Source organism: Dromiciops gliroides, chromosome 1 (genome assembly GCF_019393635.1).
Source record: "Dromiciops gliroides isolate mDroGli1 chromosome 1, mDroGli1.pri, whole genome shotgun sequence".
In the NCBI taxonomy this organism is placed as follows: Eukaryota; Metazoa; Chordata; class Mammalia; order Microbiotheria; family Microbiotheriidae; genus Dromiciops; species Dromiciops gliroides.
Window position 1 is genome coordinate 696,263,982 of NC_057861.1, and position 26,405 is coordinate 696,290,386.

At 39.2% G+C, this 26,405-nt stretch overlaps 1 protein-coding gene across 12 annotated transcripts in view; it reads left to right on the forward strand.

Moving 5' to 3' along the window:
• WNK2 (WNK lysine deficient protein kinase 2) overlaps positions 1–26,405 on the forward strand; it is a 306,726-nt gene that overhangs the window by 81,901 nt on the left and 198,420 nt on the right. For all 12 annotated transcript variants that reach the window (XM_043978028.1, XM_043978026.1, XM_043978030.1 and 9 more), the window contains exons 3-4: positions 13,906–14,078; positions 15,530–15,750. In XM_043978028.1, the coding sequence (XP_043833963.1) occupies positions 13,906–14,078; positions 15,530–15,750 (394 nt within the window). The remainder of the gene's footprint in view (positions 1–13,905; positions 14,079–15,529; positions 15,751–26,405) is intronic.

The window sequence follows — 26,405 nt, forward strand, 5'->3', positions numbered from 1 at the left end:
TAAACTTTTCTCCCCTATTCTGTTCTCTGCACTTCAAAACCGAGTGGGGGTGGGGGGCGCAGCTAGGTGGTACAGTAGGTAAAGCACCAGCCTTGGGTTTAGGAGGACCTGAGTTAAAATCTGCCCACAGACACTTGACACTTACTAGCTCTGTGACCCTGGGCAAGTCACTTAACCCTCACTGCCCTCCCCTCCCCCCAAAACAAACAAACAAACCAGGGGAAAAAGAACTCATCATAAATAAACAATGTTAAGCAAAACAAACCTGCTCAGTGGCCATGTCCAAAAATATGTCTCTTTCTGCACTTTGGGACCATCACCTTTCTGTGAAATAAATCCAGATCACTGGAAAAGTGATTGGTCGTCACTGGAATCAAGGGCCTTACGTTTTTCAAAATAGTTCAAATTAATCTACTATCCTTTGTTCCTCTTATGGGGGGTGGGGTGGGTTAGAAACCTGTCATAAACCTGCATAGTCTAGCAGAACAGATTCCTACATTGGCCAGAACCTAAAAATATAGGTCTCATTTTGTACCCTGAGCCCATCACTTCTGTGTCACGAGGTGGGTAGTATGTTTCATGGTAGGTTCTATGGAATCATGGTTCGTCACTGCATTAATCAGTTCTTAAGTCTGTCAAAGTTGTTCAACTTTATAGTGTTGTCATCTTTGTATTATTTGTTCTGGTTCTGCTTACTTCGCATCCATCGGTGCTTCCAAGGATTCTCTGAAATAGTTTCTTTCATTAGTGTTTATCATGTAGTAATATTCCATTACATTCATTTGCTCTAATTTGTTTAGCCATTCTCCCTTATATCTTTTTGAGTCATTTCATACTCTAAGGGGTGTTATATTCATTGCTTAAGTACTGGGGATATGGTTTTGGTGCATAAGACCAAAGGAGAAGCCACAGAAAGGAAATGAAGAAAAGCAACTTTTAAAACAAAGTTTGAGGGCAGCTAGGTGGCGAGGTGGATAAAGTACCAGCTCTGGATTTAGGAGGAACTGAGTTCAAATCCAGCCTCAGTCACATGACACTTACTAGCTCTGTGACCCTGGGCAAGTCACTTAACCCTCATTGCCCCCATCCAAAAAAAAACGTAAAACAAAAGTCCCTGGTTGCTGAATCTGTCTATTCTGAGTCCTCTGGAAGAAGTCAGAGTTCTTCATGCACATTTGCCTTTGTCCTTGCAAAACCACCATGAGGTAGTTAGCTTCATTAGAAGCAGGAGATGCAAACCATGTTGGGTAAGGCCCCAAATTTCTGCTTTGTGATGCATTTATGCCCCTTACTCCCTTATCTCCACACCATTGGTCCAGGAGTGGGAAAACCCTTAAGTAAATGCTCTTGAGTTATACCAGAGATATTTATTGATGAAGATGTGATGGTGATACTGACGGCGATCTCGTTTCTCTAATACCTTTGGGGTTTGTAATGCACCTTCCTCACAATAACACAGTTGAAGCAAGTGGAACAAAAGTTATCTATTTTTTTATAGATGAGCAAAGTGAGGGTCAGTGAAGTGAAGTGACTTCCTCAGGGGCAATAAATAGCTAATAAATAGACTAGAATCCAGTGTTCCAGTTCTTTGTGATAATTTTGTCCCTTTTTGGTGTCATAGTACCAGTCTTACCACACAGACCTTTTTTTTATTTTGCCTCTACTTTCATTTTACCAGTGTTTTTTTGGTGGTGGTGTGTTTTTTAAATGCCTTCTATGTGTAATTCATTGTGTTGAGCATTGGAAGAAGTACAAAGAGAAGTAAGACATCAAACAGCTGAAGCTCTGGTAGAGAGAATAAGATGTGCACAGTTAAATATAACATTGAAAATAAATGCATAAGACTAAGTACAAGGAGCTGGGCAGGTAGGTGGTGCAGTGTATAAAATGCTAGGACGAGTCAGGAAGACTGATTGTCCTGAGTTGAAATCCAACCTCAAGACACGTAATAGCTGGGCAAGCCACTTAACCCCATTTGCCTCAGTTTCCTCATCTGTAAAAGGAATTGGAGAAGGAAATGGCAAACCAGTTTTGTCCAAACCCCCCCCCCCCAAAACAGTATTGTCCAAAAAAACCCCAAAATGAGGTCACAGAGTTGTAGACAACTGAAGAACATGAGGTGCTAGGGGATCCAGTGAGGGAGACTTCCAAATGGGCGGATGAAGGAAGGATTCATGGAAGAGGTGTTTTTTGAGTTGATTCTTGAAGAATTCGTGGAATGTCAAGAGGCTGGCATGTGAAGAAATGCATTCCAGTTATAGGAACCAGTAAAGGTAAAGTCCCTGAATAGACAGAATATGTTTGGGTCTGTTTGAACTTGGAGGTAGGATGTGTGTGTGTGTGTGTGTGTGAGAGAGAGAGAGAGAGAGAGAGAGAGAGAGAGAGAGAGAGAGAGAGAGAGAGAGAGAGAGTGTGTGTGTGTGAGTGTGTGTGTGTGATTGTGAGTGAGAGTGGGGGGGGGGAGGAGGGAGGGAGGGAGGGAGGGAGGGAGGGAGGGAAAGGGAGAGGTGCTAGCTAATACCGGAAAGGTATTAGTAGTTGATGCAGATCCTTGGACAACACAGCATGGAATTTGAACTTTATTCAGTAGGTATGGGAAAGCCATTGACGATTTTGAGTAATGTGATTAGACCCTTTCCTTCCTTTTCTACTTTGTTCCTTTTATAACTTCTCTCCTTTCTTACTTTCTCACCCCTCTTCCCTGTTCTTTCTGCCATGCTTATACCTTTGGGCAACATATGGCATCAAGAGGCATTGTTCACCCTTTTTAGTCAACATGAGGCTCGGACAGGGTTGCTGAGCCCTATGCCAGCCTCAGCTGGCTCTGCTTACTGTTGCTTTCTGACCACAAATCCTTATTCTGTGGTTTGTAAAATGTCAGCATTATTGCTTCGGGGGATGGATGAAGCTTATGAATTTCTTAGCTGAACTCATGTCTACTAACAGAGTGTGTGCCTAGTCGACCACTGTGGCTAAGCCATGTTGCCTTGCTGGCCACAGTTGACTCTCCTTTCATGCCTAAAACACTGCACTACTATATTAACTGATATTCTGTGTTCTGACTCCCAGAACAGGAATTTTCAGATTGACGACATTAAATAAAGAAGATTTCTTTGGCTTTCCCATTGTAAGGTTAAATACAACAATCACAACAACAGCAACAACAACAAAACCCACATGGTTCTACGATGGTAGAAGTTATTTTTAAAACCCCTATTTTAAAACAGGTCATGCATCTCTTAACTCCTAGATCCTCTTCTCCCCACTGACCTTCCTTTAGGAAAATGGCTTAGTTTATTGAAGCTCTAAAAAAGACAGTGTTTATTCTTCCGTGTCAGATTTCAACTTTATGAAATTTTAAACAACATGGGGCTATTTTAAAAAGGAAAAGTTTGGCATGGATATGGAAACTTCTGTGTCTTCCTAGTCTCCCTCTGACTTTATCTGTGTTTCTATCTTCCTCTCAGTAGCTGAGGCTTTTATTCTCAATTCATATCCAAGTCACAGATCAAGGAACCTAAGCCTATAAGGAAGTTTAGAAAAGGGCAAATCTAACCCCCTCATTATACAGATGAGGTAACTGAGGCCTAGAGAGGTTATTTGACCTCCTTAGGAGACACAGATTTTAAAAAGATCAAGGACTGAGTCCTCGGGATCTATAGCTATTGTTCTTTATCACATTATGCTCACATTAAGTTTGTTTTAACCCATAGTCCTAAAATATTCAGATGCAATCGTCTGTTTTATCTTGCTTTAAAATTTGACATTTAGGGGCAGCTAGGTGGCGCAGTGGATAGAGCACCGGCCCTTGAATCAGGAGTACCTGAGTTCAAATCCGGCCTCAGACACTTGACACTTACTAGCTGTGTGACCTTGGGTAAGTCACTTAACCCCAATTGCCTCACTAAAAAAAAAAAGGCAAAAAAAATTTGACATTTAGGACTTCTGGTATTTAATACCATACTCTGTTTATTGATATCTGGGGACATTGATTCTTGATATAATTGCAGTTTTACTGATATTACAACACATGTGACTTTGCATTCTGAAAATCCCTTTGAAACCTCAACTGTTAACCACCTCTTCTGCTGTAGGGAAGAGAGAAGTTAAGTATAAGGCAGCTTGAGGAAGTTTATTATCTACAAGAATGGGGAAATAGGTTGTGACTCCTTGTTCCATTTGGTTTTCTTATTTTGTTGGAATTCCTATTATATTGGATACCTCCATTTTCTTTTCTTTTTTTTTTTTTTTTTTAGTGAGGCAATTGGGGTTAAGTGACTTGCCCAGGGTCACACAGCTAGTAAGTGTTAAGGGTCTGAGGCCAGATTTGAACTCAGGTACTCCTGACTCCAGGGCCGGTGCTCTATCCACTGCGCCACCTAGCTGCCCCGACCCTGCCTTCTTAATGAATGTCTTTCATGTTCAGTCCTTCCTTTTACCCTACACTGCAAACAGTCTCCTTATTTCTTATTTGAACTACCATAATAGTTTTCTAACTGATCTTCCTGTCTAGCCGCCATTTCTCTTTCTACTCCATCCTTTGGAGTGGAGAGAGTGCTGGGAATTGGAGTCCGGAAGACCTGGATTTAAATCCTACTTCTGACACTTAGTCTATGTAGCATTGAGAAAGTCACCCACCTTTTCCTTATTTGCCAAATTGAGATAATAGGAAAGAAGGTAGGAAGGCAATGCACTTTTTTAAAAAGCAGGTACAAGGGGCAGCTAGGTGGCTCAGTGGATAGAGCACCGGCCCTGGATTCAGGAGGACCTGAGTTCAAATCCGGCCTCAGAAACTTAACACTTACTAGCTGTGTGACCCTGGGCAAGTCACTTAACCCCAATTGCCTCAACCCCCCCCCCCCCCAAAGGCAGGTACAGGTGGTGTAATGCATAGAATGCAAGGCCTGAAGTTAGAAAGACTCATCTTCCTTAGCTCAGATATGGCCTCAGACACATACTTAGCTGTGTGACCCTGGGCAAGTCACTTAACATTGTTTGCCTCAGTTTCCTCATCATTCCAAGTGAGCTGGAGAAGGAAATGATATCCTTGCCAAGAAAACCCCAAATGGGATCAAGAAGAGTAGGTCATGACTGAAACAACTGAACAACAATAACAACAAAGCACTTACTATGTGCCAGGTACTGAGCTAACTGTAGGGGATACAAATTCAAGAAAAAGGAGACAATCCCTGCCCTTAAAGAACTTACGTTATATTGGAGGAAGATAACCCAGAAAAAGGATCTGAATAGTGGGGAGGGGAGGAGGGAAGGAAAGAAGTTAAGTATGTTGCATGTGGTCCAGAAAGTCAGCAATTTGACCTGGAGGAGAATGAAAACAGTCCTTTCTGAGTTATTCCACAAAAATTGCCTCTTGAGTAAGAACTCACCAATGGATGAGCAAGCTGCTGGAGTAGAAGGCTCTTCGGGACAAGGCGAGAAGGCAGAGGATGAACCAGCTGGAGCAAAGGCGTGGTTTTGAGGTCTAGAAAATCAGACAGGGCTGGGGCAGAGAAGAGTGAAATAATAATAATAATACCCTCACAGGTTTGTTGTGAGATCAGCTAAGTTAAACAGTGTAAAACATTTTGACCTTAAAGCATTTGTGTAATAATGCTTGATGATAAAGCATTGATTACATATGATGCATCATTTATATAATGTAAATAAATCTTTATTGCTATTCCTGATGTAACACTAACCATACCACCTTCCATGGTTCTTTGTTGCCTACTGAATAAAATAGAAATTCCAACATTCTGTAGGTCCTCAGTCTGGCTCTAACCATCCTTTGAAACCTTATCTTCTAAGTAGATAAGGCCAGATAAAGGGGACTGCCATTTCATTGCCAATTTCATCTTGCCCCCTCCCATCTTCATGCCTTTGTTCATGCCATCTTTTTTGGGGGTGGGGTGGGGCAATGGGGGTTAAGTGACTTGCCCAGGGTCACACAGCTAGTGAATGTCAAGTGTCTGAGGCTGGATTTGAACTCAGGTCCTCCTGAATCCAGGGCCAGTGCTTTATCCACTGCGCCACTTAGCTTCCCCATCATGCCATCTTTAATGCTGGAATGGGCTCTTTACCCCAGGCTACCCTCTCCATGATGCCTGCCTTTGATGTCCTTCAACTAGTGTGATCACTTCCTCTTTCCTGTAGGAATGTACTTTGCTTGGTCCTTTCCTTCCACAGGACCATAAATTTTGGAGCTGCAGGGGACCTTAGAGGTCAGAGAACCGTAGATTGAAAGTTGGGAAAAATCTTAATGGCCAGCTAAGCCACCCTCCTCATTTTGTAGATCTGGCAAGTGGGACTGAGAGTTTATGCAGCTTTCCAAGATCAAACAGTAAGTGTCTGAAGTAGTCAATGAATCTGGTTCAGTGTTGCCCCATTGTGTTTCTCACTCTCCATTGTATCATCCATAGCTGTTTCTATACCTTTCTTTCCCACATTAGATTGTAAACTCCTAGGGGCAGCTAGGTGGCGTAGTGGATAGAACACTGGCCCTGGATTCAGGAGGACCTGAGTTCAAATCCAGCCCCAGACACTTGACACTTAATTTGCTGTGTGACCTTGGGCAAGTCACTTAACCCCAACTGCCTCACCAAAAAAAAGGAAAGAAAAAAAAGATTGTAAACTCCTTGAGAATAAATAAGTCTGTCCCTTTGCATAATTTGAATCCCCATGGTCTAGGTACCTTATCTGGAGGAGGTGCATAATAAACATTAACTACATCTGATTGCTTACCCCTCAGGGATGGGGGATAGAATTTGGAACTGAAAACTTTAAATAAAAATGCCCATCATCAGACAAATCAACAAGAAAAAAACAAAAACAAAAAATTGATAAGCAGATAAGCAAATGAATGAATGAATGAAATATTAATTAAATGGAATCTCAGTTTAGAAGCTTATGGTAGTCTTTAGTCTATTTAATTAGCAAGTATTTATGGAGGATCTATTCTGTAACCAGCAGAAGTATATGATGCATGTCTTGCCCTTAATGAGCTTATATCAAAAGAACGTGAAATTGGGGCCTTTTCTCCTCGCATTGAACTTCTTTGGGAGGTTTTCTGAGACAAACTCCATTCAATTTACAGCGAAAAGGAACCAAAGAGATCATTTGGGCCATGAAATGAAATACAAGCACTTCGTTCACTGGCTCAATTTCCCTCAGTGATAATAGTGGGCCACCATTCACACATTTGATCAAATTTGAGGCCTTTGGAAAACACGGACCTGAGTTGATGGGGTTCCTGCTTTGTCTTCAGATGTGTGTTTATGTAGAGATAAGCTGTTTAGGTCCTTATTCTCTGAAGATCCATTCATCAGATCGGTGTGTAGGTAAATAGTTTATAATCTTGCTTTAAAAATATGGGCTTGTAGTCCTTGTAGCCTCCCATCCTCCTCAGGCTCAGCCTGGGCCCACAGCTCTACCCGCTAATGGAAAAACTCTGACATGCCTGAGAGCAAGTCTGGCAGTGAATGGATCGTGCCCTCTGAAATGGTCACAAGCCTGAATTTTACTGCTCAGGCACCAGGCAGTGTCTTTAAAAAGAGAGAAATCTTGTGGAGCCCAGACTTTTCTCTGCTCATGGGAAAAAGCTTTAACAAGGGACCTTTTGTATATTTATTTGTTAAGCTCTCCAACTTGGCATTGATTTAGATTTCAAAACTATAGAAGCATGACTTTGGACTGTCCTTTAATAACCATTTTTGTTTTTTAAATTGAACTGCCTGTCTCCTCCTCATGTTGTGTGTGCTTCCCTACACTGTGGAGAGCTTATGTGTTTCTGTGTAAAAGGTACAACTCTTTACTGCAAGTAGCCCTCTCCCTCCCCACAATTAATTACTCTCTGTGCACTTTGCATTTACTTATCTGTGTGTGTGTTGCTTCCTTTTCCAAGATACAAACTCCTTAGGGCTGGGCTTCTTCTAGTTTGGGCCTTCATATTTTCAGCATCTACACATGGTAGGGGGGTTTATACATGCTTGATCCTAATGGCTCAATTTGAAAAGACAGAGAGAAGGCTTATACCATCTCTTGTTGAGAGGGGAAGGGTATGGTGTGTTTGGGAATTTGCCAAACCAAAAGAAAATCTCACTAAACTGGAGTAATGAACTTCCTTTGAGGTTTAATGGCTTATTGATAAACCTGTTTAGATTTGGTTGGAGAGGGTTCAATAAGTCCTATTATCTAATTCCATGAAATCCTATGAGAGATATTTATTCAGTTCAACAGACATTGAGCACCCACTGTGTACGAGGCCTGAGACTCAAAGATGAAAGATATCAGGATAGGAAGTGGGAATTCATATTATCCTAGATCTACAACTGGGAGGGATTTCAGAGGCCCTCTCTTATTTTTTAATTTGTTTGTTTTTTTGCTTTTTCTCTCTCATTTTATAGATGAGGAAATGGAAATCTGGGCAGGATTTGAAACCAAGCCTTCTGACTCCAGAGCATGTACTTTTTCCTCACTACCAATTACTAATGCCTCTTGGGATTTTCAAAGAAACCCATGATCTAATTTTTTTTGAGCTATGAAGGATAAAATCCTTATATCAATACAAAGCAGAATGTAATCAATGGAAGAGATCTTTCAGATTCACACAGTAGGTGCTTGAGGCCAAGATCAGGGACATATAAATTATTCTTCTACTATTAATGGCTCATATTTGTGTGATGCTCCAAGTTTTATAATAAACTTTCCTCACTCTAATCCTGTGGGGGAGGCAGCGTAAGGGTGATTGTCTCCATTTTTTAGATAGTGGAGCCTAAAGCTCAGAGAGGTTAAAAGTCTTCCCTGTAGCCACACAGCTGTGTGGAGATGGGAAAGGAATCATGGTATAGTGCATAGAATGTTGGCCTTGGTCTTTAGGAAGAACCGGGTTTGCATTCTGTCTCAGACACTGTCTCCTCCTGGACAAGTAAAATGAGGTTAGACCCCTGCAGCTTCCTTACAGCTCTTGAGAGTCAAGATTCTAACTCCACCCTCTTGACTTCAGATGCTTCATCACAGCATGCTTAAGACGTTTGCTCTCCGGGGCAGCTAGGTGGCATAGTGGATAAAGCATCAGCCCTGGATTCAGAAGGACCTGAGTTCAAATCCAGCCTCAGACACTTGACACTTACTAGCTGTGTGACCCTGGGCAAGTCACTTAACCCCCATTGCTCACAATAATAATAATAATAATAATAATAATAATAATAATTTTAAAAAAGGTATTCTTTAGACGTCTGCTCTCTTTATCGCTGCCAACTCTGGAATGTTGTCTTTTATGTTTTTAGTGCTGTAAAGTGCATTCAAACCAATGCTTTATTTTTCTTAAAATCAAAAATTTTCCTCCAATCAGCAAGTACATGCAATGTTGGAAGCTTTTGTAATTTGATCCTAAACTCCATCCCTTGGAGATCACTCTTTGGCTCTGCCTGTACAGCTTTTTTATTTTTAATACTGACTTTTCTGTTGGTGGAGCCATTTTTCTTTTTCCAGCATGTTAAGTAGGACACACCTGGGGTTAGATAGGAGGATAAAGGGCGTATGACGTGGCTTCTATCCCATTGTGTAAACAAGGCTGCAGTTACTTTTCCATGTTAAGTAATTCTGCCTGATTTTCCCCATCAGATTGTAACTTTTTCCTTAGAAACTTTAGTAAAGAATAACATTTCCTTAAAAAGATTTCTTCTTTTCCACATGAGAGAATTTTATCACTTAGGAGAAAGTATATGACACCATGGGCTCGGTGACTCTAAATTGAATACAATGAATCCCTTGGCTTACTGGAACTATCAGAGATTGAGGTGGTTATGCATAGTAGAGTTTTCTGCATAGATGGGAGTTCTCTGGTTTTTTTAAAGCTCTAATTTATATTAATTTTAATCATTCCTGATGGAATATTTCTAAAATATATAGCCTTCCATGTTTTGGTTTGGTTTTGCCTTCCCTGTTTAGTGATCATAATTTTTCCATTTTGCCTTAAATGAATACTAAGGAGAGCGAATGTTGTGTTGGTTGTGGTTGTTTCTGTTTTTAAATAGTTATGCTGGGGAAGAGAGCATTCAAACAAGGGATAGGATCCCTTCCTAGATAGAACGCATCGATAACAGACGATAGGAAAAGGACAGAACTTCTGAATTCTCATTTTGCTTCTGGTTTCTCTGCTAAGGATAATGATCCTTTGACTGGAAAAGACAGAGCCAGATAGAGAATTAAAAGGATATCTATATATTCTGGATGCATTTATCACCAGACCTGGAAGAACTAACCAAAAGAACTAATAATCATTTATTAAGCATCTACAATATGCCAGGCACTGTGCCAGGTTCTTGAGATACAAAGGCACACTCGCGGGCATGGTTGCCTAGACATTCTCAGTGATCATTTAAAAATCACAGAAGGGCATGAGGAGAGGTACTATGGCCCTGGAAAAGAGTAAATGAAGCTCTCATTATTAATAAGTGCTGTGGGAGAACAGGATTTAGCAAATGCCAGAGTGACCACATTTTCTTCTTCCTGTTCTTTGATAGTCTTTTAGCTCCTTGTGGACAAGGAGGAGAAAAATGTGGTATAGATGGTAGTAGCATTAGAACTGGTTGAATGTCTAGACTAAAGGGGAGATCTCTTCCAGTTCTAAACTTGAGATTCTGTAATCTCCACCTGAAGGTGTCTCAAGCTCAAAATGGGATTTGTCTTCCTCCCTGAACTTCTCTCTCCTCCAAATCTCCCAATTGCTGTCAAGGGCACCGCTATCCTTTTTGTCACCTATGTTTCACAAACTCTGCCATCGATGATGCTTTCCATTCCTTCACCCCATCAAGTCTTGTCAAAGCCATCTCCACATCTCTAATATCCTCCCCTTCTCTAAACTCATGCCTCATTTCTTACCTAGCCATAATCACCAATTGGATGTTGCCTCAGGCAAACTGGGACCTGTGGAAGGCCTTAGCTTAAAAGCCCAAGGTCTCCCACTGCATCCTTGGCCACTAGACTTCACACAGCCCCTCCTAAATTTATTGCGAGTCATGACATTGTCTCCCTAATGTCATGGTCCTTTTTGAGAGGGATTGACAAACAATAGCGACAGCACTCATACCACCACCAACTTAGTTTAGGCACTAATACTTTTTCTCATCTGACTTAAACAGTAGTTTTTTATTTGATGTCCTAGCTTCCAGTTTGCCTCACATAAAATCACCAAGATTATTTTCCTAAAGCATAGGTCTGGCCTTCTGCTCAAGAATATTATAAGAGGGGGGTAGCTAGGTGGTGCAGTGGATAAAGCACTGGCATTGGATTCAGGAGGACCTGAGTTCAAATATGGCCTCAGATACTTGACACTAGCTGTGTGGCCCTGGGCAAGTCACTTAAACCTCATTGCCCTGCTTTTAAAAAAAAAATCTATTAAAAAAAAAGAATATTATAAGAGGCTTTCTATTGTCTTTAATATAAAATACAAACTCTTCAGCTTTAAAGTTCTTCACAATCTATCTTCCTTCTACCCTTCCACATTTATTTCACATTATTCTCCCTCACCATTCTATGTTCTAATAAAATAACTTGCTTGTCCCCTGAACTCAGCATTTCCATCTCCTACCTTTCTGTCTATTCACAAGATGTCTCCAATGCCTAGAATGTCCTTCCTTCTCAGCTCTATGTCTTAGGAATTTTTTTAGAGGTTCTACCAGGTGCTACCTCTTAAAGGAAGCCTTTACTGATCTCTTTAGGTTATTAGTGTTCATCACATTATCTAGAATTTACTTGTCTTTTTTACTGAATGTAAGTACTTTGAGGAAAGCTTCTAGGATGAGGAGTGTTACTATTCCTGTTGTACTCTGCCTTGTTTTTTTTTGGGGGGGGGTTGGTGAGGCAGTTGGGGTTAAGTGACTTGTCCTGGGTCACACAGCTAGTAAGTGTCAAGTGTCTGAGGCCGGATTTGAACTCGGGTCCTCCTGAATCCAGGGCCGGTGCTTTATCCACTGCGCCACCTAGCTGCCCACTCTGCCTTGTTAAAACCACACCTCCAATGTTGCATTCAGTTCTTAGAGGAGTGTAAGTAAGCAGGATGGTTAAGGAACATGGACTGGGAAACATACCATTGGAGAGAAGTCTTGAAGTTGGGGGTATGACAGTTGTAGTAACTGTCATGCAGATGGATTAGATTTACTGTATTAATCGCCAGAGGGCAGAACTAAGAAGTGAGATGACGCTGCAAAGAAGCAGATTTAAGTTCCATGTAGGAACAACTTCCTAACAATCATATCTATATTACACGAGGAACATGGTGCCTCTGAAGGTGCTATTACTTGTGGACTTCCCTTGTCCCCATTTCTTAGTTGTGGATCCCAAATCTCAGAGAGGTTAAATGTCTTCCTTGTAGTCACACAGCTACAATGAGTGGATTCCCCCTCACCAGAAATCATCAAGTAAAGGCTGTAATTGTGGTGGAAGAGCTCCTTGGTCAAGCCAGTATGCAGTAATTTGACCACATGGCCTCTGATGGCCTTCCAACTTACGATTCTGTGTTTCTTGAGTTGTACGGAGATAACTCGAAAGGACTACTGAGATCCATAGATGGTTCTTCCACTCTTTGTCCATACTGCATTCCCAAAACAAAATGGTCTTAGACTTTTGCATGTTTTTTGAGTTCACATATCATTTCTATTTTTTTCCTCACATCCATTTCTCACTTTGAATCCCCTTTTCATACATTCCATCTAATTAATTTTCTAATGGTTTGGAAACCAAATTATCAAGTTTGTTTGTAAAGTAAGAGGAATCAGGCTATAAGTGAGCATATGAGGGTGTTACCCAGTAGTAAAAAAAAATCTTGGTTTTGTATATCAACTTGCTGACACTAATTCATCTGGTCAGAAGTGGTTTTTGCTTCCTGTTGTGTTCTCAGCAGGTAAGATCACCGGATGGTGAACTTCCAGAGGGATAGAGGGTGTGTTTGTGAGTGAGTGAGTGTGAGAGAGAGAGAGAGAGAGAGAGAGAGTGTGTGTGTGTGTGTGTGTGTGTGTGTGTGTATTCAGTATCGCCCAAAATCTTCAGAGACTTGGTGTTATTTTCTCTGGAACAACATATAAAATCTGCACCCTGACATTTAAAGTCATTTGTAATCTGGCTACACCTTTCCCATTAATTCCCCCTTTATTCCTTATGTGGCCACTCCACCACAGTTAAACCTGCCTGCTAGTGGTTCCCTTTTGTATGTGATGTATGTGTATGTATGAACGTGCATAATATAACATGCAACATGGGTAGTCCCACAGATTTCGAATGCGCTCTTTCCTTCCTTCCACATCTTAGAACCTTTTTCTTCTATCAGAGCATAATTCAGGTGCAACTTCTTGCATGAGGCCTTCTCTTCCCACCCCCTCCAGCTGTTAGTGCTTTCTCCCTCTTGAAATTACTTTGTATTATTCTATCCATAACTCATCTGTGTATGTATGTTGTGTCCCCTCAGGAGAGTGGGAAGCACGAATCCATTTCATCATTTTGTCTTTGTAATTCTGCACTGTGCACAGTACCTAGCCTACTGTAACCATTTTACAAATGTTTGCTGAGTTGGAATTGCAAGGCTTCAATCAATAAAATTAAGGCAATGCTTACATTTTTCTTTGCCTGAAATTTGACAGCAAAGACCCAACAAGGAATTGCTTTAATTGCTTTTTTCTCCTTCCATGTGCACTTTTTTGAGGTAGCACATGCATCTGTATCACTGACATAATGAGGATAAAGGTCATAAGTACCCATTTGATGTTCTCTTACAACTTTCTCTACCTCATAAAGGGCCTATGAAACCTGCACTTAGTAGATTCTGAAATATGATATGCCACTACTGTTAATTTTAATGTCTTGGGCTGTAAAAGCAATTTCTAATTGATTCTGCTCGTATCTTAATTATAGGACAGAAAACTGACAAAGTTGGAGAGGCAAAGATTTAAAGAAGAAGCTGAGATGCTGAAAGGCTTGCAACATCCAAACATCGTTAGATTCTATGACTTCTGGGAGTCTTGTGCTAAGGGGAAGAGATGCATTGTGCTGGTAACTGAACTGATGACTTCTGGAACATTAAAAACGTAAGTCACCACACTGATTTCTATGCTGTTAAGTACCTTATCTCCACCATCAAAGAAATCCTGTCCTTGTTCCCAACACCCTAACTGGACATAAATAAATGAATAAAGAAATAAACACACACATATTATATATGATATGATGTGATATGATATGTATGTATGTAAACTCATCACAAACAGCAAGCATTTCTTTATTTGGTATCTGAGTGGCACTCATCCCAGAAAAGATAACTGGCACAATCTGTGGGTTCTTTCACATCTTTCTATTTTATTCCATGCATGACAACAGATATGCAGGTTATTGGTTGATTTTTTTTTTCTTACTTCCGTGGGTTTTTTTTTTATATCTGGGTGGTTTGTCATAGTCAAAGAATCTATTTCCGTTTGGAATATGGTCATACTTCATTTTAACAGCTCCCAAAATGGGCTTTGTTAGTAAGGTATTAGCTTTACTATGCAAAACCTGCAGTGTGGATTAAGAAGAGGGCGCCAGGAGGCAGCTAGGTGGCAAAGTGGATAAAGCACTGGCCCTGGATTCAGGAGTCTGAGTTCAAATCCGGCCTCAGACACTTGACACTTACTAGCTGTGTGACCCTGGGCAAGTCACTTAACCCTCGTTGCCCAAGGGGGGGAGTTGGGGGGAGGGGAAGAGGGCACTAGGATTTGTAGAAGTGTTCAACAAATTTCTTAATGCCCATTGGGTTTTGTGTGTAACTAATGTTTACTAGGCCTGTGCTTTTGGTCAGTGTACATAGCAACATAGAAGAGACCTTGGGTAATCTTTTTTTTTTTTTTTAAGTGAGGCAATTGGGGTTAAGTGACTTGCCCAGGGTCACACAGCTAGTAAGTGTTAAGTGTCTGAGGCCGGATTTGAACTCAGGTACTCCCGACTCTAGGGCCGGTGCTCTATCCACTGGGTCACCTAGCTGCCCCTGGGTAATCACTTTTTAACTTAGCATTATTCTCCCAAATATGATGGTACACATTTTGGTACACATTCTGGACTGGTTCTTTTTCCACTGTCCACATCAGTACCTCTCTCAGATGTGCTACGAGAGACTTAAATGTATCATCTCTTTGTTGCTTATAAAAAGCATTAGACTACGGCCCATTTTTAGACTTCTGGGCCAAGCAAAAGATCTAGATATCACAGTGTCACGATGACCTGGCATGTCTTTTATAGATGGGTTGGGAGGAGGAGCATATAACCTATAACCTAGTAATTGACATGGTCAGTAATGCCTACAATAAGGACATTTTCCTAACAGAATAAGTGAAGAGTACTAGATCGTAACATTTGTATTAGATTTTAAATCTGATTCAAAAATAGAAATGCCTTGCTTTTTCAAATCGAACTTGAACAGCTTTTAAAATAAACTGCTTTCTAAAAGACCACGGAGATCAATCATCTTAGTAAGCTTTGTGGTTGTGCCTTTTCGCCCTCTCTGCAGATATCTGAAGCGATTTAAAGTGATGAAACCCAAGGTTCTCCGCAGCTGGTGCCGGCAAATCCTGAAAGGCCTACTTTTTTTGCACACAAGGACTCCACCAATTATTCACAGAGACTTAAAATGTGACAATATTTTTATCACTGGACCAACTGGATCTGTGAAAATAGGAGACCTGGGTCTGGCAACCCTGAAGAGAGCCTCATTTGCCAAAAGTGTAATAGGTAAGATGAGAACAAGTATGGCGTAGAAAGGTTTCTAAGCTAAGCTTTTTCATTCAGGTAGAATATAGTCAAGATGGGGACCTGAAAGATTTTGTTTCCAGTCTTTCTTTATACATGGGACTATTTTCTACCCAAGCAATGCTTGAGGAACCAGAGAATGAGATTCTCATTGCACAAAAACGTCTTTTTAGAATTGACTTAGATTCCCAAAATGTAAATAGGCTTATTAAGCTATACTTATGCTTCTTCTGTTTTTCAATTTGAAATGCTCAGACTTTCGCCTTAGTATTTGGGTTGGAATAAGGAAATTGTATGTTGAATCATAAATCTTATCTTTTTATCTATTATGTGATAATGTCTATAAAGTACTTAGCACAATGCCTGGCACGTGGGAGGAACTATATAAATGCTAGCTATCATTATTAAAATATTATTATTTGTAAGAGCAATCTGCAACTTATATATTACTTACAGTTCGTTCACATGTCATATGACCCAGTGGACAAGCCTAGAGTTAATGGAAATTTTTTTGCATGCATTGTGTTTAATGTATCATCCATGTTAAATATTTTACATGTTCTTCTGTGTGAAGAAATTATAGTATACATCTTGATGGAGTAGTAATCTGAGCTAGTAGTAAAGTATAAAGTGAAACCCATTGGGAAGATAAAATTCCCTTACCAAATCCTTTCTGACCAAACAGAATATCCATGTCCATGAATATGGTTGTCTTGTGAATCAGGTGGCAGAGTGAGTGAAGTTTTAGCTTCATGATTTTATGTTCACTTGACTCTTTTTTTTTTTTTTTTTTTGCGCGGGGCAATTGGGGTTAAGTGACTTGCCCAGGGTCACACAGCTAGTAAGTGTTAAGTGTCTGAGGCCAGATTTGAACTCAGGTACTCCTGAATCCAGGGCCGGTACTCTATCCACTGCACCATCTAGCTGCCCCCTTGACTCTTAATTAAGTTAAAGAAAGAAATGAAGGCGTTGTACTTAATTTGGTTGCTTCTGTTTTTTCAGTCATTTCAGTTGTGTCTGACTGTGACCCCATTTGGGGTTTTCTTGGCAAAGATTTGGAGTGGTTTGCCATTTCCTCTTCTACATGAGGAAACTGAGGCAAACAGGGTTAAATCACTTACTCAGGGTCACACAGCCACTAAGTGCTCGAGGCCAGATTTGAACTCAGGAAAATGAGTCTTCCTGATTCTAGGTCTGTCACTCTATCCACCGTGCCACCTAGCCGCCCACTTAATTTGGTAATCAGTACTTTAAAGTTAGCCCTAGGACTTTAAGGCAGAACGGCATCTGTAGGTATGTGAGATTTTGGATAAACAGGAAAAGAAATATTAGCTATATAGATGAGCCCCACTCAAATAAAGGTCCATAATGACTAATAAAACAATGAAATAAATTTTTCTTTCTCTAAATTGGTGGCATCTCATTGACCAAAATCTTCCTTTAGAGGATAATTTTATTGATATGTAAGATGATCTTTAATAAAGGGTTCATATAGTTCAAGGAGTGGGAGAAATTGACTTTCATTGGATGGTTCTGGGCTCTAAGTCATCAATGTCTGTGCTAAATTGGGAACCTCTCAGAGTTCTCACAAGGCTTTGAGGGAAGAGCCATGTGGTGGTACAAGTCATTGAATTTATTGAATGTGGGCGTGGTAACACCCACAGAGCTGGATGAACTACAAGACCACCGAAGAAAGAAATTAAGTCCTTTTGCATCCTTCTGCTTTTCTCTCTTCCCTTTCTGCTCATTACATTTCATTAGTATAATAAAGCTCCATTATGAGGGGCTTTGTTATTATATGGAAATTTTGATTTCTTCTGCCAGTAATAGTGCATCTTTCTCATGTATAACGATGTATGACCATCTCTTGTTTAAATATGTATATATATTTAAACAAGATTATTATATATATAATTTATATATATTATATATATAATTTAAATATATATTTAAACAAGATTATTATATTATATATATATATATAGTGGGTGATAGCCTCAGCATCAGTGTTTTGGCAGGGTCCCATTGTAGTCTCCCAATCTAATGATTTCTGTTCTCTTCTATACGTCATAGTTTCTCCCTCGCTTAGCTAATTGACTATAGTAGGATAGCTTGTTTCTCGTTTATGTCGTATGAGGCATATATTCCACATGGTGATTCTTATGTTGTCTTCCTAACTGAAATCAAACCTTTTGGACATTTTTTACAAGCATTTATTCTGTCTCCCTCCCGCTTTCTCCCACCTGGTCTAAAAAGGAAAAAGAAAGCATCCTCTGCATAGTTCAGCAAAACAAATGCCCGTGATGTCCATGTCCAAAATTGTCTATCTTATTTTTCATTTGAAGTTTACCCTCTTTCTGGTAGTAGGTGGATAACATATTTCATCTTTGCTCCACTGAATTTGTAAGCCAGTTTAAAAAAAAATTACCACCTACAGACAGGTGCTATTTGTTGAACCCCTTACTTCCCTGCTCTGCTTTTGAATCATCTCATCACTTTATAGAGCTTGGGGGCAGTAACTACAGCCCTTATTCAACAGAAACATGAGATACCAATAAAGTTTCGTCAGCTGTTTGCACTCCCCATGCCAGGTGCTTTCTCCTTGCTCTTTCTCCTGTGCCATTTCAAAAGTTAAAGTTCATGTCCTTCAAGTGTAAAGGTGAGTGATTTAGAGGTAGGAAAAAGCCATGGCTTCAGTTGGGAATCTCAAGGGTCTTTTGTCTCTTCCACAACAAATACTGAATTGTGTATAGTGTTTAAGGAAGTAAAACAAGAACTTTTTCCTCTTTCCAAAACCCAAGCTGCCAGTTAATTCTAAGGAGAAATGCTTGGTAGGCATGTAATTAACTCTCACCATTTTCACACCCATGTGGAATATCACTTTCATGAGTTTCTGTAGTATCACACGGACAGTGAGAGACCTCGAATTTGGTGAAGACTGTGGTTCATGGGGCTCTAAGTTTGCAATCTATTCATGCTCCCTGGGCTTGCGTTTGTCCTTTGAAGATAAAAGCAGCTAGCTCTCTGCACAGTGGAAATGGCAGGAGCACAGCCTTCGATCACATGGGCCACTTCTCCTCACCAGCCTGTTCCTGAGGGCACATTTCTCTCTCCAGCTTTGTCAGCTGTTGAAATAGTGCGTACATATCAACTATGACTGTTCAGCACTGGCCATGGGTCTGATACGACTCTATGGCCTTTAGCATCTGATATTACTGGGGTGGGGACAACCAGTTCTGGAAAGTGCCCTTCAAGAGGATACAAAACCTAGCCTCTTTGTTGCAGAGAAAAAATAGTTCTCTTTGGGTAGCTCAATTTTTGGGTTTTTTTGTGGGGGTTTTTTTGGTGAGGCAAATGGGGTTAAGTGACTTGCTTGCCCAGGGTCACACAGCTAGTAAGTGTTAAGTGTCTGAGGTCGGATTTGAACTCAGGTACTCCCGACTCCAGGGCCGGTGCTCTATCCACTGCGCCACCTAGCTGCCCCTGTGAATTGAATTTTTAAACATTTTTTTAATCTTTCGATTTTATTATTTTCCAGTTACATATTACATATAAGGATAGTTTTCAAAATTTGTTTACACTGGATTTTTAATTCCAAATTTTTCTTGTCTCTCTTCCCTCCCTCCTCCCTAAGACAGAAAGCAGTCTGATATAGGTTGTATATGTACAGTTTTATCAAACATATTTCTACATTACTCATCTTGTGAAAGAACAATCAGAGCACAAAAGAAAAACCTCAAACAAAAACATCCAGTCCAAAAGTAGAAATAGTATGATTCAATCTGCATTCGTAATTCACAGTTCTTTTTCCTGGATGTTGATAATATTTTCTATCATGAGTTCTTTGAAACTGTTTTGGATTGTTGCACTGTGGAGAAGGGCCAAATCTATCTCCATTATTCATCACACAATATTGCTGTTACTGTGTACAGTGTTCTCCTGGTTCTGCTCCTCTCAGTCAGCATCAGTTCATGTAAGTCCTTCCAGGTTTCTCTGAACGCCTCCTCCTCATCATTTCTTTTTTCTTTTTCTTTTCTTTTTTTTTTTTTTTTTTTGGTGAGGCAATTGGGGTTAAGTGACTTGCCCAGGGTCACACAGCTAGTAAGTGTTAAGTGTCTGAGGCCCAGATTTGAACTCGGGTACTCCTGATTCCTGGGCTGGTGCTCTATCCACTGCGCCACCTAGCTGCCCCTGCTCATCATTTCTTATAGCACAATAGTATTCCATTACATTCACATACCACAGTTTGTTTAGCCCTTCCCCTATTGATGGGCGTTCCCTCGATTTCTAATTCTTTGCCACCACAAAGAAAACTGCTATAAATATTTTTTTACATGTGGGTCTTTTTCCCTTTTCTTTGGTCTCTTTGGGATACAGACCCAGCAGTGGTAGCACTGGGTTAAAGGGTATGAATAGGCCCATAGCCTTTTGGGCATAGTTTCAAAATGGAATTTTACAATATTTTCAATTGAGTACCTTGTATAGTATTTCATACAGTTCTTGGTGTCCTTTGTAATCCTATGAATTTTGTTTATCCTTGTAAAAACATTCTGCTGAGAAGGGGTCACCAAGAACCCACACGCACAACTGAGCAGTGATTTAAGTGTGTATCCTCATTCTTTTGTGCACGTCCTGCATGTAGAACTCAAATGAAAACTCTAATTTTATCATTCTTTAAACAAATATTTATTAAATATGTACTCTGTGCAGATTGCTATGCTAAGATGTGGGGTTGATAAGTTTAGAAAATACAGCTTCTGCTCTCATAGACCTAAAGTCTAATCTCCCATCTTCTTCTTGGCACTTCAGTGGTCTGTCTCCCCCGATCATCCTCGATTTGGGGGGGGGGGCAGGGCAATGAGGCTTAAGTGACTTGCCCAGGGTTACACAGCTAGTGTCAAGTGTCTGAAGCTGGATTTGAACTCAGATCCTCCTAAATCCAGGGTTGGTGCTTTATCCACTGCACCACCTAGCTGCCCCCCTCAATTTTTCTTAAATGACCTTTTAAAAAATTTTAAGTTATTCTTCATGACAATGCTGTTTTTAATGCTATTGACCTCCCATTCTCCTGGATACTCTCTTTTCCCTCAGCTCTCCTAACCCTGCTCTTTCCAGTTCTCTTACCTCCCTTCCCATTTTTATTTACTAAATCTCCCAATAAGTGAGGTTATTCCACAAGGTTCTATCATAAAATTTCTCTTCTCTTCTAGTGACCCCATTAGTCCCATTGTCATCTATATTGAATTGTCATCTAAACAGAGATGACTCACAAATCTATATATCCGGCCATCATTTCTCCATTAAGCTCTGGTTCCACATCACCAACTGTCTGGCAGACAGTTCCACCTGGATTTCCCATAGTTATCACAAGTATCTCTAGTATTTTATATATAGGTATCTCTAGTATTTTATACATAGGTATCTCTAGTATTTTATACATAGGTATCTCTAGTATTTTATACATAGGTATCTCTAGTATTTTACACATAGGTATCTCTAGTATTTTACACATAGGTATCTCTAGTATTTTATACATAGGTGTCTCTAGTATTTTATACATAGGTGTCTCTAGTATTTTATACATAGGTATCTCTAGTATTTTATACATAGGTATCTCTAGTATTTTACACATAGGTATCTCTAGTATTTTACACATAGGTGTCTCTAGTATTTTATACATAGGTATCTCTAGTATTTTATACATAGGTATCTCTAGTATTTTATATATAGGTATCTCTAGTATTTTATACATAGGTATCTCTAGTATTTTACACATAGGTATCTCTAGTATTTTATACATAGGTGTGTCTAGTATTTTATACATAGGTATCTCTAGTATTTTATACATAGGTGTCTCTAGTATTTTACACATAGGTATCTCTAGTATTTTATACATAGGTGTGTCTAGTATTTTACACATAGGTATCTCTAGTATTTTATACATAGGTATCTCTAGTATTTTATACATAGGTGTCTCTAGTATTTTATACATAGGTGTCTCTAGTATTTTACACATAGGTATCTCTAGTATTTTATACATAGGTATCTCTAGTATTTTTCAGATTGCATGTAATGGGAAAACCTCATTAAAACCTCACCTCCTTAGAATATAAAATAAATTAGAAAACAAAACAAAACAAAACCTCCTCCAAACTTTGTTCTTTTTGCTTAGAGCACTACCATTCCTTCCTTCAACCTGGCACCATGCCAGACTCTTTGCTGTCCTCCAAAATTCCATTCAGATTTCAAGCCTTATTAATTCTGCCTCTAGACCTTTGCAATCTATCCCTTTGCTTTAGTCTAGGCAACCACATAGTTCATATGATCATCTCTTCTTGTCTCTGGACTCTTGGAACAGCCTCCTAATGGGTCAGCTTTGTGTTGTGCTGTACTTGGGGTAAGGAAGACTCATCTTCTTGAGTTCAAATCTGACCTCAGACACTTCCTGTGTGTCTGTGACCTTGGGCAAGTCACTTAACCTTATTTTCCTCAGTTCCTCATCTATAAAATGAGCTGGAGAAGGAAATGGTTATTCCATTATTTTTACCAAAAAAACCCCAAATGAGGTCAGGAAGAATCAGACAGAATTGAAAAGACTGAGCAACCTAACTGGTCTCTGCAGTCATTCTCTCTTCCACCCAATCCAACTTGTACACAGGTACCCAAATAGTATTCCTAAAGTGTGGGTCCCCTCTTCCCTATTGTCCCTCGTATAAAATACAAACACTTTTGGGGGCAGCTAGGTGGCGCAGTAGATAGAGCACTGGTCTTGGATTCAGGAGGACCTGAGTTCAAATCCAGCCTCAGACACTTGCCGCTTATCAGCTGTGTGACCCTGGGCGAGTCACTTAACCCTCATTGCCCCGCCAAATATTTAAAAAAACAAACAAACAAAATACAAACACTTTTGTGTATGATTGAAAGTCCTTTATGATCTGACTCCAGCCCACAGTTCTAGACTTTTCACATTGCTTGCCTTTGCATATCCTATATCATGGTAGCCATGATAAGCCTATTTTCCAGTTCCCTTCCAGAATTTGGCATTCTCTCTCCATCCTCTGTACAGAATTTCCCTTGTGTCTGAAATATATTCCCATCTCAGCTCTACCTCATGTCTGGAATACATGCTTTGTCTTTGCGTTTATACCACTAAACACATGGCTTGCACATAGTAGTAGACTCATCACAAATTCTTGTGGAATGCTGACTAGAAGAAGAGAGGGGAATAAACCAGTAACAGCCACAGTAAATAATATTTTATATAATAAGTGCATCCCAGTTGTAAAATGAGATGTCAGTTGTTTTTTTAAAGGAATAAATATGATTGGGCTTTGGTTATATGAATATTCAGTACAGTTGCCACCTCTCCCCAAATAGTTTTGAAATTCCAAACATATGCTGCCCAATTAATTAATCATTTCATTCTGTAAAGAGACACCTTGTCATCCGTCATTTTTATTCCATTTATTCACAAGATGCTGTCAAGGTGTTTGAAAAGTCAATTCAATTTGTTATATTAGCAAGCTAATCATGGTAAAACATAGTTTGCCTTAATGACTAGTGCCCTTGTCATAAAAACGAGTACTATAGATCCCTTCTGATTCTCTTGTCACTATTTCACAGACTTAGAGCTTTGCTCCAGAGCCAAAACGCTTACCCACCTCTTAGAGAAGAAGTTACATGAGCTCTCATTACAGCCTTCTCCTAGTTAGGATTGATAAATACATTTTATAAGGATAGTGGAGTAACTAGAATGGTTAGAATCAGAATGTCCAAGCAAATAAATGTGTAGATTGCCTTTTTTTCTTTTTTTATGGAATGCATTGCTCTGTCTTTCAAAAACCAGTAAATCACACCTGTACCTCTGCTGTTCTAAGATGAATGAAAAAGGGACATTTTGATGAAATCATAAGATCATTTTAGAGGTGAAAAACATGAAAATTTTATCTAACCCTCTCTTCTACTGGTAATTTGTATATTGCTAGCTTCCGTTTCTTGGATAATAATGACAATAACTGCTCCCTAAACCTCCCAGTGTAGAAAGGATCAAATGAAAACACTTGAAAGTGCTATGCAAATAGTAGTATTATAAGATTGTCTCAACTTTTGTCCTATCAAAAAAAAATTACTTAAGGAAAACCATGTCATGAAAGTGGAATGTTCAGATCATGGATGAATAGAAAGACTTTAATGGAAGCACTGGGTTGGCTTTTTTAAAGAGAGAAATTAAAAGCTTGCAGCCTCCCCGTCCGGGAATCGAACTCCTGTCTCCTGTGTGACAGGCGGGGATACTTACCACTATACTAATGAGGATATAGAAAGACTTGAAAAAAATTTTCATTTAGATGTTCTGTTTCTTACATCAACATAGTTATTCCAAGTATACCTCCCTCTCATCATTCCAGGGAGTCATGGCATATGACCCATATGATGTATAATTATACATATGGCCCATCTGACAAATGGTATTTTTTTAAGGGAGGAGAAAAGTCAGCACAAATGGTTGATACTTTGAAAACGTATGAAAAATATACATAACACCTGTGTACCTCCCATGTATGTGAAAAAGTAGGTTGGGAGTATCTTCTCATATCTCTTGACTCCCATTTGATTTCAAAAATTTTGTTAAATTTACTTTTTTTTTGGTATGTCATTCCTTTCCATTTACATTGTAGTTACTGTATGTATATATTGTTTTCTTGACTTTGCTTAACTTCACTCTGTATCAGTTCATATAAATCTTTGCACCCTTCTGTGGACTCATCACACATATCATTTCTTATAGAATGGTAATATTCCATTACATTCACATACCACAATTTGTTTAGCCATTCATTGGTTGATGGGCATCTACTTGATTTCTAGTTCTTAGCTATCACAAAAAGTGCTGCTATCAGTGGGGTTTTTGTTTTTCTTTTTTAGTATAATGGAGACTTTTTTCTTATTGATGGCTTTCTTGGGTATAAGCCCACTAATGAATGGAGTCTTTGCTTCAAAAGGTATGGATATTTTAGTCACTTAATTTGCACCGTTCAAAATCGAATTGTTCTGTCATTTCACATCTTCACCAACAGTTTATTATTAGTGTGCCTCTTTTCCCCCAACTCCTCCAACATTCACTGTTGCCATTTTTGCCAATTTGTTGGGTGTGATGTGCAACTTTAAGATTGTTTTGGGGCAGCTAGGTGGCAGAATGGATAAAGCACTGGCTCTGGATTCAGGAGGACCTGATGAGTTCAAATCAGGCCTCAGACACTTGACACTTACTAGCTGTGTGACCCTGGGCAAGTCACTTAACTCCAATAGCCTCACCAAAAACAAAAAAAAAGGTTTTAATTTGCATTTTTCTTGTTTTTAGTGATCTGGAAGCATTTTTTCATGTGGTTGTGAATACTTTGTTCAAATCCTTTGACCATTGATCTATTGAGAAATGGCTTTTAATATATACACACACAAATACACACACACATATATAATAAAATTGGATTATATAGCTTAGATACAAAATCAGATACAAAAATAGATACAGAATTCTCCCATTTTTAATCACTTCCCTTCTTTTCCTAGATGCATTAATGTTGTCAGTGCAGAAAATTTTCATTTTCAAGTAATCAAAATTATCTATTTTATCTTCTGTAATTGCAGCTAAGTGGTGCAATAGAGCATGTGGCCTGGAGTTGGGAAGACTCATCTTCCTTAGTTCAAATCTGACCTCAGATACTTAACAGCTGTGTGACCCTGGGCAAGTCACTTAACCTTCTTTGCCTCAGTTTCCTCATCTGTAAAATGAGCTGGAGAAGGAAATAGCAAACCACTCTGGTGTCTTTGCCAAAAGGGGTCACAAAGAGTCACACAACTGAAACAATTGAATGAAAACAATTTTCTCTATCTCTTGTTTGGTTAAGAATATATTTCCTACTGTGAAATGTTTATGTTCTATTTTTCTTCTAATTTTTTAATGGTCTGATATTTAATAATAAGGTCATGTTTCCATTTAGAATGTATTATAAAATGTGATGTAAAGTGTTGGTGAAAAAATTTCTGTCAGATTGCTTTCCAGTCTTCCTATCAGTTTTTCTCAACCAGGGAGTTTTCCCCTAGATTAATTTATATTTTCCACTGTGTAAACACTGGGTTGTTGAGTTCTATTGTTTCTGAATCACCCTTGTCTAGTTCTGTTCTCTTGATCTTTCTATTCTCTAGCCAGTACCAGATGGTTTCTATGACTGATGCTTTATAATGTAGTTTGAAGTCTGTAAGTTCTATTCACTTTTTATCCCTTTTTAAAATTATTTCCCTTTTTATTCTAGATCTTTTTGTTTTTCTAAATGAATTTTGTTTTATCAATGTCTGTAAAATATCCCCATGGTAATTCAACTGGTATAGCATTATCCCTTTTTATTTATATTTTGAGTGTTTATTTTTGCCTTGATAGCATAATTGCCACTCCTACTTTTTTAGCATAGTAAATTGGTTGCATCACTTCAGTTTTATTTTGTGAATGTCTTTGTCTTTAAAATGTGTTTTTTGTAAGCAACAGATTGCAGAATTTTGTTTTCTTATCCAATCTGTTGCTTTTTTTTTTCTTATTGGATTATTTAATCCATTCACATTTAAAGTTACAAGAGTTAAGTTTG